Here is a 12,133-nt window from a genome sequence, read left to right on the forward strand (position 1 = left end):
AGGGACCTGAGTTACTGGGATAATAAAAGCATTTAACATATGAGGAGATGGAAGTTAAAACACAATGGATGTTCCTGGACATATTCACAATCACACTTGAGTTTCCTGAAAAAGCTATGAAAAAGGATTTATGAACCATTTCTTCATATTCTGGGAACGGGTATAACATTCTCCACAGCAAACATTCCTTAAGTCAGGGTGGCTCCCCTCCAGCAGTAAGTCTCCGCAACAAAAAGGACACCCCTGCACTCAGAAGAATCTGGCAAGTAGTACCCAATTAATCCAAGGTCTCCATCTGCTTTGATATAACCAAATGGGAGGATCTAAAAACACAGAATTCAATACACTCAAGTGTATACCCAACACCACCAAATAATTTATTTTGAAATCAGAATTAAAAGAACATATGACAGCTGTGAAATGTATGTTTATGCTGTTACTTCTCATCAGTTATACAATAATCTAGGACAAATTACCAGATAAATTTTACATTATTTCTTCAGGACTGTGGTTTCTCGACGACTTCAAACTTGGGATCTAAGAGGAAAAAAAGGTTCAAGCTTAGCCACACTGCAATAAAGTTCATCTTCTAGAAAGTTTTAATATTTAACTCATCAATCTTCTGATTTTTTAAAGAAACATCTACATGGAAATATAACAACTGCTTAAGATTTATTCAGGACTTACAGTGAGCCAGGCTCTCTATGTCATTTAACTGCAACTATCATTATGAGGAAAACAGCATAATTCTCCCCAAATGTCAGATGAGAAAGAGGGACCAATTAACTATCCAAAATCACACAGCTCATAAGTGATATTGTCAGGAGTTTGATTTTAGATCCCTGCCGTTTAACCTCTATGCTATTCGATCTCCTACTCCAATGGCATTTATCCCAGAGCTTCCGATGCACATGTCACTGTTCTAATAAATTCACATGTAATTGCCATTTAATCCTCTACACAACCCAAGTATGTATAAATATTCTCCACTTAAAATGATCCCCCACAACAATGAATCTGTGATTAAAAAGACTTACCTTCAAATGTGAAGTTAGGGAAGGTATTCATGTCTGCTTTACCATACATTTGCTTAAGCTTAAAAAGCTCCCTGTCTAGGTCTTGCTGATACTCTGGGCCAACATCAACAGGTCCTCCAGATGTCCTGTTGTGTAAACGACCAAGTTGAAAACAGATTTTAATCATTAGTTTACAAAAACAAAATTAAGTTTCATAGATCTTCTATATGTAGGGAAAAGCAGACTTTTCTGAAAGATAACAAGCAGTTCCACTTGAATTTCAGCTCAAACTATTTTAACTATTACGAGGTTTCACATAAATGAAGCAACTTCAAACAAACCTCTAACATTCAAGGTCTGTCAGTATCAAGGATACTTATTAAAAGTCAACCTCTCAGGGTCTAAGCAGCAATAAGGTACAATGGCCAAGTCTGCGGGGTCTGGGGTGAATGACTGCTTCCGTTTCAGCGTCAGCTCTACAATTTTGTAACTGTGTGAACTAGAGCAAACCGTGTGAACTAAACTCTACATCTACAACTCGAAGTCTTACCTGATGGTGGCGTTGAGAGAAAGAGAGATTGTGTACATGTACCACTCAGCATAGTGCCTGGCACACAGTGAGCACTCAGTTATCTACTATCACTTATGATTTAGATCAACCACCACTGGACGGCATTCAAAAACTTTTAAGTCTCTATAATAGGGGCCTAACAAAGAAGCAAATTACTTCCTACCCCCAGAGGTTTTGCCATTTAGAAGAAAAAAATAACATGTTTATAAACAATTATGCTGTAAGGGAGTTAGGTGATAACCTACAAAGACACGGTTTAACAAAAAGCTACTTGAATGAGGGATCACTTTTGCTAAGCTGAACAGGGAAATTTCATTTTAAAAAGGTGGCATTTGTGACAAACCATGCATTTGGGTCAGATTTTAATTTGAGACATTCTAAGACTGAAAAGGCAAGGATGAGGAGGTGGTAAAGCACTGGCTGTACGTGGGGAACACTAAACAGCCTAGAGGGAAAAGCCAGCGGGACCCAGATCACAGGAGGCCGAGAATGTTAAGCCTGGGACTTTGTATTTTGTTTGCTAAGCAATAAAATGACAAAATTAGAGCTGTGCTTTGGAAAGATAAATATAGCATCAAGGACCAGCAGTGTTTACACAAATTCTGTTTGTCAGAATGTTACTGCCCACTTATCGAATATAATAAAAAAATCTATAAGTGAAAATTCTATCAAGGCTAATATTTTCACCCATGCCTATGATAAAAGCATAGGATCTTATTTATGCTACAGAATTTCCACAAAAAATACTGAGCCAGCTCTAATTTAAGAACTTGTTAATGATGTTTCTTGCTATGGACCCAATGTTCTTCTACATCAGCATGTGCAATAGAACCTTCTGTGATAACAGAAATGCTCTATGTATGTGCTGTCTAATATGGTAACCAGTAGCCATATCTGGTATTGAGCAATAGAAATGTGACTAAGGCAACTGAGGAACTGAATTTTTATTTACACTTCATTAGAATTTGAATAGTCACATGTGATTAATAGCTATAGAGATATACAGTTCAGTTCTAGATAGAGCCTTCAACCAGATACTTTGATGACTGTTGTCCAGCTCTGGGATCCACAAGCTTTTAGAAACATTCACTCTTCCAAGCCGCCTTCCGGAATGCACCAGCTAGAAAGGAGCATTTCTTCCTATGAGTTCTCCAAACACTGAATGTGTCACTATCTTAGCATCTAACCTATTTAAACTTATATTGTATTTATTTGCTTAGAAACTTTCTACCCCATCAGACTTTAAGAATATTGTGTAGGGATTCCCTGGTGGCACACTGGTTGAGAGTCTGCCTGCCGATGCAGGGGACACGGGTTCATGCCCCGGTCTGGGAAGATCCCACATGCCGCGGAACGGCTAGGCCCGGGAGCCATGGCCGCTGAGCCTGTGCGTCCGGAGCATGTGCACTGCAACGGGAGATGCCACAACAGTGAGAGGCCCGTGAACCGCAAAAAAAAAAAGAATATTGTGTAAATGCAAAGTGGCTTCTTTCTTTGTAGCCCACCACTGTTAATAGTCCAGCGCTTTGCACATGATAGACAACCAAATAAAACAAAACTCTGAATTGATCTGTATCACTTTTCTGAAGATTTGGGCATTGAACTTGATGCTAAGGTCATCATTCATCTCCAAAACTGTGTGGTTCTATTATTATGTTGCTCCTGGACTTGCTTTATGTCATAAAGCAGGAGTCTTTTGATATTCCCAGAAATATATAAATATGGAAGTAGCATTAAAGAAAAAATGTTGTGTCTATACATTTCCCCCAAATCATGATGTCACAGAAAGGGCACTGAATTGAGAGTTAGAATATTTTGATTATGTTTTCCCCACAATTAGTTTTATGACCTTAGGCTAATCAATGTCTAAGGGGCTTAGTTTTTCTCAAATATGGTTCCTAAATGATTTCCAAGATCCCATGTACTTGTATGAATTGATTCTAGTTTATAATAAATGACATTATAGTAGGGATATATCTAAAATGGCACTAGATTTAATGGGATTCTCCCCTGGAACCCATATAAGGAAGAGAAAATTTGGGACTTAAAAAAAAAATCAAGATTCTCATCTTCTTCTTTGGAGCAGGTAATGAACCTTTATGATAGAGATCAGCTCAGTGAAGGTCTTAGACACTTTCAAACGCCAAGTAATTTTTTATTACCATCTCAAAACTTACATACTTTGAATATTCACACATACACCATAGTTGATTATCTACCCACTTACTGTCGCTTAGCTCTATATTCTCTAATCTTGTCCACGAAGAGTTTCTGGACAGGATCAAGTTCCTTATTAAATGCCACTGCTGTAAAACCGATGTTCCTCCTCAAAGAGACCGAGACTGCAGACTGAATGACAGAGGTCAACCTGAAGAGCCTCTGAAGAATCATGGTGATTCTGTTACTGGAAACAAGCACCAGAATGTGAAGATACTTTAAAATAGATATAATTGTAAAACACCTGTTAATATGTTATACTGAGCATCTAATTCTACTAATTGCTACAGAACTTAAATCATACCAGAATTCAGTAAACACTAAGAACAGTCACCTGACCATAGCTCCCTTCCCCTCTCTACCCCACACTGCAAGTTTTTTGCTTCTTAACCAAAAGGCCCTGGAACCTAGCAGCAGTTAGGAACCACTCAGGCCTGAGTGTGGCTCCACTAGGGTCAGACGCAGAAAGAAAGCTCAGAATCTGGGATGGCATGTTTTCTTCTCCATGAATTTATTAGTCTTGGCTGCCCACCCTCAGCAGAAAAAGAATAATACTGATCCCCAAATTAACGTACCAGGTTTCCCTGACTCCCTCAAAAGGCAAAAAGGGAGCTGTGCAGGGAGACTGGAGGCAGTTGCCTGAGCCTCAGTTTCTACTTCCCAGGCCCACAGGGAAAGAAACTGCTCTGCTTGTTACAACTGCAGGATTCTAGACATTCAAGGACACTGTAAAAACCAAATCTAAGTCCAAAAGAACCAGCAAGGAAGACAGCAACTAGTCCAAGGGAGCCCACCAACAACAGAGGAAAAATCAAGCAGTACAATCTAATCAGTGAAATAGAATTTGTGAAGGAGAAGAAAGTCTGAACTTTTAAAATAAGCACTTAAAGACTTCTAAGTCCTAGACTTCCTGAAGCTAAAATACATGGTCATCTAACTAAAAAATTACAGTATATAAATTAGAGGATGATCTCAGTTGAGACCTCATTTAGTGTCCTGAAAAGATCAAATGCAAAAAAAAAAAAAATTGTATGCAAACAGAAATTCCAAAAGAAAAGAAATAAATAGGGAGACCATAAATAATTAGAAAAAACTGCCCAAGATGAAGAAAGGCTAATTAAACTGAAAGGGCTTACCAAACCCTTCTGGAATGATGATAAAGATTCACACCTCAATACAGCCTGGTAAAATTTCTGAACCTTAAAGTGAAAACCCAACATGCTAACATGTTTCCCATGCCCCCCCGCAAATTACCTAATAACAGCAATAACAATAAGCATCATCTCACCGACACTGGACTACTATTAAATTATAATACTACTGCTCAAAGTGTGGTCTGGGGACCAGCGGTAGTATTGCCTTACTGGTCTATAGTAATACCAAAATTGGCAATAAGCATTTAGAAACTTTTACAGCAAATTGACAGAGTAATTCATATCTGTTGAATTTAATAATACAAAAAGAGTTCATATTTTGTGTGTCTTCATTGTTTTGTCTTTCATCTACTAATTTTTCCAGTAATTCATTTTTACTGTATTCTTCAAAAATATCCACACGGGTTGAGGGGAAAATGGCCCTTTACTAATGAGAGTTGGAAAGCACTAAGCTAGACGACAATGGAGTAGCACAGCAGTTCTCAAATACAGGTGGCAGTATCCCCCAGGACATTTGAAGACATTTTTGGTTGTCTTGATAGCGGCGAGTGTTACTGGCCTCTAGTGGATACAAACCAGGATGCTGCCAAACATCCTATAACAACAACAACAATAATAACAATAGCCTGCCCACAACAAAGAAATATCTGGTCGAAAATGTCAATAGTGCTAAGGTTGAGAAGCCCTGAAATTGCACATAAAACCACCAAAAGAAATCCTACAATCAACCAAATATCCTTCACCTGCCAGCATGAAAGAAAACTATTTGAAGAAATTAAAGATTTCATCATACATCACTCTTATACCTCATCAGAGGAAATAAAGGGGGGAAGGGGAGGCTCCAAGCAAACAACAAATGACCTTAAGGTGCCACTTAATAGCATTCTCATTTTACACAGAAACTGAGGCTTAGTGGTAAGTACCTGATCCCAGGTTACACAGTAGAATTTGACAGAACACAAACATATTTTTCAAATTGTGCAATTCAGTGTATATTTTCCCCTTTGGCAACGTAAAGACACACAACACTCTGCAATGTGGTCACCTAACACTTGTTCAGCCCTAGGTATTTTGCAAAGTACTTCTAGACATATTCTCTCCTTGTACCCTTATGGCAATACTTTGAAGAAACAGAGAAAGGTGTTCTTATGCCTCCTTTACAGATAAGAAAATGTTTAAGAAAAGTGATTAAATTATTCATATTCCCACAGTTAATTTGCTCTAACTCTAACATTGCAAAGATCATGTTACTCCTACTGCAACATGGGTAAAACCCATTTTCATTTTTTTTATTTCTATCCTCTAACTACGAATAATTCCCAAATCACACTTCTAATTTTGGTCTTTTTCCTGAACTCCAAACCTATACATTCGACAGCTCTCATCCTTTCCTAAGTCCTACCGGGCCCTCAAATTCAACTTATCTAAAAAATGAACACATAATCTCACTATCAAAACTTGCTCCTTTTCCTTTATTCCGTTTCATTTTTTTCCCCACTGATTAAAGATCTAGTGAGAAAGATACATGTTATTACACAAATAGGTATAAAATACCAACTATGATTAAGTTCTCTATTCGAGTACTATGAGGGGCCACGCCAGCCTATGATAGGGATTTGACACACTCAGAAAGACTGGGGAAGGCAACAGCAAGAAAAGGGTACAGCGTAAGAGGCGGCCTTGTGCTGAGAGGGAGCACGGTTCTCCCGTTTACAATGATGACTGACCAGCCTTTCGCTGCGATTTCGGCGCATGTTCATTGCTGAAGTCAATCCACAACTCGCCTGACTTAACCGGCTCTCTTTTTCCCTCCTGGAATCCGTGATGTAAAACAAAGCTGCTTAACCAAGTTTTAGCACCACCAACGTTTTTAGGTAGGTTGCAAACTTTTAAGATTACTATTATCCTTTCCCCTCTTACGTTCCACTTTTAAATGCTGTAATTCAGAACAATCGCCCGCGCGCCAGAGCTGAGCAGGCCTGGCTGAAGACCGGCCCCACGGGCATGACCTTGGCTGCCCCAGCCGAGCGGCGGGTCCATGAAGCGCCGGCCCCCCTGCCTCCCAGGCCACCCTGAGCGTCAGGCTGGCCCTGAGAGCGGTATTATCAGGGCTACCTACTGAGTCTACCGCAAACTTCAGGGCCTAAAGGCGCCGAGGTCAGCAATGACTCCGGGCCAGACCGTGAAGGTGTCCAGGATACAGGCTGCTCTCTCTTTCAGAAAGGCAGAGGTGATAGGCATCCCAGACCTCGTGAAGAAACCCAGAATGCTCGTCCCTAGAGGCCAAGTGAGTCCAGCTACCCTCCCAGTCACCTTGCACTCGGTGCCGAGCTGCCAGAGCCGCCACCGCCGCCGCCACCGTTTTACTTCCGGCCCTGGCTCCGCCCCCCCCGCCTACCCGCCATCGCAATGCATTATGGGCCGCCGTTTCAGTCGGTCGACACTCACCGGACAGGAAGCGTCTCGGAGACAGTCGGCGACCGGACGGCTCTAGGTGAGACAGAAGCCAAACAGGAGGAGGAAGTGGAGGGTAAGTGCTTCCGGGTCCCCTGGCGACGCCTCCGCCATCTTTCCTTCTCCCAAGTTGACCTGCTCTCTTTTTCCCTCTCGGAAACCTTGTTGTGTACGCATGCGCACTTGGACTGGCCTTTCCCCTAGTTCAATCCCCACCGCCCCGAGTCAGCGTCCTCTTCCTTGGGGTGGTTGAGGTGTACGACTGTGCAGGCAAAGTGACAGAGTGTAAAACAAAGCGGATTGGGGCGTTGGGCTCCCTTGTGCCTCGTGAGCCTCCGTTGCCTCGGGCGTTCGTTTCGCGCAACCTGCTGGGAGTTGTAGTCCCGGACCCGGGGGTGCCTGGGAGGTGGGGGGGAGGTTGGAGTTTCTCTGCGCCGTTTTCGCGGGAAGGGCCCAGGGGCCTCTCACTTCGAGTCGCTGGAGCTGCGGGTCTTACCGGGAGAGACGCCGCACGTGGAGCCCGCGGCGCTGCGGTTTTCAGCCGGCTCTGGACTGCGGGCGGGGGCGACGGGGCCGAATCCAGAGCGGGTGAGTGCGGCCGCTGGGGAGGAGGGGAGCGCGGGTCCGCGCGGGCCGGCTTCGTTCCGGGGCCTTCTCCCCCACAGCGGCCCCCCCGCGGCCGCCTCTGTGTTTTGTTTCCGCTGGTCCCCGGCGCTGTGACTCCCATTTCCGTTCGTGGAGACTTGAGGGAGCCGGGTGGGGAGGGGCGGGGGAGGCTGTGCGGGGAGCGGAGGGGAGGGGCGCGCGGCGCGGGGCTCTGCTAAGCCGCGCGCACTCGGGGCCCCGGTCGTTCGTGTCACCCTTCGCCGCCACCTTCCCTCACAATCCCCTGCTCGACTGTCCGCCGTGGTCCGCATTCGCCGCGGTCGGGATCTGATCCTGACGCCCAGGGGATTTCAGAGGAACATGCAAAACCATCCTCCTTGCCAACTCAGCGATTCGCTTTCACTTCGTATCCAGTTGTCTTTCTAGAATTCTTACAGTTGCATCAAAGCCATCTATTAATGTATATGGTGTCCGTTGGGTTTCTTTTAAAAACGAGGAAGTGTGAGGCAAGGGGAAAATGATGGGTTAATGTAGCTTGTCAGCTTTTTTAGTTTTTTTGTGGACTGGAAGATACGCCCGCGCGTGTTTGTATTTAGGAACCCTAGTTTGATTAGGTTAACGGCAGAGAGGACAACGCCTAATGTTGCACTGCAAGATGACGAGTAGTGATGTAGAAATACGCGCAGTAGGTCTGAGTCGTGAGAGGAGCAAAGTTTTAGAAAGGTCCACTTAAGCAAAGTGAAGAACTGGACAGTGATAACGTTCTTAGGTACTTTGTTGTTCTTAAATATCAAAAGAAACTGGTCCAACTCGTTCGGAACTACTTAAAGGGAATAATAATCTCTCTCTCTTAGGGTTTGATCCAAGCTTTCCAAGCTTATTTATTTTTAAACATATTCTGACACTAGGTGGACTTAAGCAGTTTTTACGTGGATTGCGTCTACAGGACCAATGCCATGAGGGGTGTATAGTCTTGAAGTAAGAAAATAATGAGCTAGGTGTTTCGTTGAGGCAAGTCATGAGAGCATGTGGAGGCTGAATACCAAATTAAAACTGTTGACTTTAATCTTCCTCCAGCTTTTATTTATGAAACTTCAAGTTTACAGGAAAATTGAAAAAATTATACAGTGAAATTATACAAGGAACACCTTCACCCCCAGGGTCACCAAGTGTTAACCTTTCTCCACTCTTGCTTTCTTTCTCCATGTGTATCCACACAGATGTATGTGTGTTACTTTTTCTTAGCTATTGACTTTATCTTTAAGAAACAAAAATGTCTTTTAATTTACTCAGGATACTTAACAGTATTTTTTAGCTTGAGAGAATGTGCAGTTATCTGGTAGGTACTCCCAGATCGCACTTGTATTTATGTCTCCTTTATTTATTTATTATCCTTTATTTATTTATTGTCCTTTACTGGGAAAAATTGGCCTAAACTCTGTAAACTAATAATGTGTTCCAGTGAAGAATAATCCTCAAATTTATCTGTGACTCTAAAAGAGAATGATAAACATAACTGTATTTTAAAGAATAGTAGCCTTTCCTGGAATTGTTAGTTAAATATAAATTTAGTTTGTATTCATTTTGTGAAGTGTTCTGAACCCAGGTTAGATTTAATATAGGAGAAACCAGGGTGTCAAGGGGCACCTTTTCCTAGGGGGAAGGGCTCAAAGTAATGCTCTCTTCTCCATTTTCTTACGTATTGATATAGAATCATGGGGAATTGTTTCCAGAAAAAGAGCTAAGACCCACTCAAGCAGTGATATCAAAGATTTGGACAGTTTCCCAAATCTCTCCATTGCTTCTTTAGCTTAAATTTATAGAATTGAGAAAGAGGAAGATCAATTCAGGGACTGTAAGTAGCATGAGTTTTTCCAAAAGCATATTGGATTCTTTTTTTTTTTTTCTTTATTTGGCACCTTCTAGAGACTGATCTGTGACTTTTTTGGAAGATCACAGGGTAAATTTCTTAACAATCCTCTGTCTTAGTGCTTATACTCAGAGGTACCAAAGGTGTCCCTGCTGATAAGCCCTCAGGGCCATTTCTCAGCCTCTGGTTGTTACCAGAAAACTGGGTTCATGTCTTGGTGGGTGGCAAGACAAAAGACACAACCAAGCCAAAGATCAGAAGAAGAAAGGGTGTACTACTTGCAGCAAGGAGAATACCAGGATCTTCCCAAAGCAGTATCCTGAAGAGCAAAATTGATGACCTTTTAAGCTAAGGGTACTTGCATATTCATGAAGGGTCTTGGGTGGTGCATGCCTATTCATGAAGGGGCTTCAGCAGGAGTATTCAGCATAGAATTGGGGCAAAGGTTGACAGCATCCATGCTTTAGTTGATTGAAGTCACAAGGGTCAGAAAAGGTCAACATTATCATCCCTTAGGTTACAGTTGATCTGGTGGTTGAGCGCTGGGGCGGGGTTTAAATTCTGAAAAACAGCTTAAGAAAGTGCTTCAGGCTAATCTTTACCATGGAAACTGAACTGGGAGTCTTTATAACTGATTTATTATCTTTGCTATTGTTACTCCTTAAGAGCATTATTACTGAGACCTGTTCAAGGGTAATCATTGTGGCCAGGCTTAGATTCCCAAATGGCTTAGGCCAAAAATGGCTTCTCATGTCAAGAAAGCCATGCCTGGTCCTTCTTCTCTGGGTACCGCCTACCCTATCTGCTTACAGTTACTGCTTCTTAGGCTTTCTGTTTTTCCAAAGTTCCTAGAAAATTCACTTGTTTTGTAATCTTTTTTTTAAAGTTGGTTATGGAGATGGGAGTGGATGTCCTTGTAGGCCTTGAAAATACAACGTAAATGGTCCTTTTAAGTGCTGTCCTGCTAAAAACCTTATTCTGGTTCTTACTTTTTTTGTACACTTTTTATGATTTTTGCGTGTATGTGTGTGTACATTACCTCCTTGTTTCTAACGGCTACTATAGTTCCATAGTGTGTACTACTTTCACATTTTCTTGTATCCGCAGTACTCTCTTACCATGGATATTGGCTTCAGCTTTCAGCTATCTCCAGCAAAGCTGCCCTTAACATTCTGTTATCAATCATTGTGAGAATGTCTCTGGAATGCTTATCTGAGGGCAAGATTGCTGGATCATAGGTATAAGCACTTTATTTGAGCAAGTGCTGCTAGATTTTTCTCCAAAATAGTCCTGTCTATACTCTATCAATAGTCCTGTCTATATTCTATGCCCCCATGTCCCTGCTAACTCTTTTCAGTATTCAACGTTCTAATCTTTGCCATATATGCACAGTATAAAGTGAATAATTTGAATGTGAGCATTTCTTCATGTCCGTAGCCATTTTGGTTTCTCTTTATGTGAGTTTCCTTTTTCTGTGCTTTACTGACTTTTCTAATTTGTCCTGACTTTTGGGGGGGTGTTATCAACTTGCAGGAGTTCACTGTGTATTCCAATTATTAGTCCCTTGTCATGTGTGGATATTGGAAATATCTGTTTCTACTCTGTAGCCTGTCAGTTAAACATAACTCTTAATTTTTATGTAAGGAAATATGTCAGTTTTTTTCCTTATGGTTTATGTTTTTGAAATTATATTTAAGAAATCTTTTCTATCATTAGACCACAAAAAAATTCCCACCATTTTCTTCTATTAGCTTCATAGTTTTACCTTTCACATTGAAGCCTTTTAGGCTTCTGGAGTCAGTTATACAGTGTGTAATAGTTGTTATAACATTCACTTATCCAACACATTTTAATAGAGTGCCTACAAAGGGAGAGGCAGTTCAAAGTTCTTTGTATATATCTGTGAACAAATACCCCTTCCCAGGTGAGCTTGTGTTGTCCTACAAGGATAGGCCCTATTGGGTCACCACCTCCTGTTTTGCTCTAGTGCTCAGGATGAATTCCACAGTTTTACACATAGTATCTGTTAAGAAATAGGCTTTATGGGGAAAGGGAAGACTTACTAGGCCAGGGTCAGCAAGAAAAGAAAACAAAAGCCCTTCATTCTTTCATCATCCCAACCAAAATCTGCTGGGGCCTAGGCATTCTGCTGGATGTGCATGATGTGTATCTATTTCAGTGGAGAGCCCCACCCTCTTATTATGCTTTCTTATTGTAGGGGAGCTGTGAGAGCAACCTTAATAAT

The 12,133-nt window shown here is 41.8% G+C and overlaps 2 protein-coding genes across 6 annotated transcripts in view; one reads left to right on the forward strand and one right to left on the reverse strand.

The window, feature by feature from the left end:
* Positions 1-352: 352 nt before the first annotated feature.
* ATP5PF (ATP synthase peripheral stalk subunit F6) lies at positions 353-8,130 on the reverse strand. Of its 3 annotated transcripts, none has more exons than XM_032630415.1 (4): positions 7,407-8,130; positions 3,815-3,991; positions 1,038-1,162; positions 353-537 (listed from the first exon to the last, which is right to left on the reverse strand). In XM_032630415.1, exons 2-4 carry the CDS (start codon positions 3,976-3,978, stop codon positions 500-502), a joined length of 327 nt encoding a protein of 108 aa, XP_032486306.1. In that variant the 5' UTR covers positions 3,979-3,991; positions 7,407-8,130; the 3' UTR covers positions 353-499. The 3 variants fall into 3 exon arrangements, with proteins under 3 accessions (XP_032486306.1, XP_032486305.1, XP_032486307.1); XM_032630414.1 differs by lacking the exon at positions 7,407-8,130 and adding an exon at positions 7,272-7,400; XM_032630416.1 differs by lacking the exon at positions 7,407-8,130 and having other exon boundaries at positions 3,815-7,324.
* GABPA (GA binding protein transcription factor subunit alpha) overlaps positions 7,385-12,133 on the forward strand; it is a 45,838-nt gene continuing 41,089 nt past the window's right edge. The window contains exon 1 of one of the 3 annotated variants that reach the window (XM_032630411.1): positions 7,385-7,488. The gene's annotated coding sequence lies outside the window, so the exon portion shown is untranslated. Of the gene's footprint in view, positions 7,493-7,791; positions 8,001-12,133 lie in introns of those variants that run through there. The other 2 variants (XM_032630412.1, XM_032630410.1) reach the window with 2 other exon arrangements.

This window comes from Phocoena sinus, chromosome 4, assembly GCF_008692025.1.
Source record: "Phocoena sinus isolate mPhoSin1 chromosome 4, mPhoSin1.pri, whole genome shotgun sequence".
Lineage (NCBI taxonomy): Eukaryota > Metazoa > Chordata > Mammalia > Artiodactyla > Phocoenidae > Phocoena > Phocoena sinus.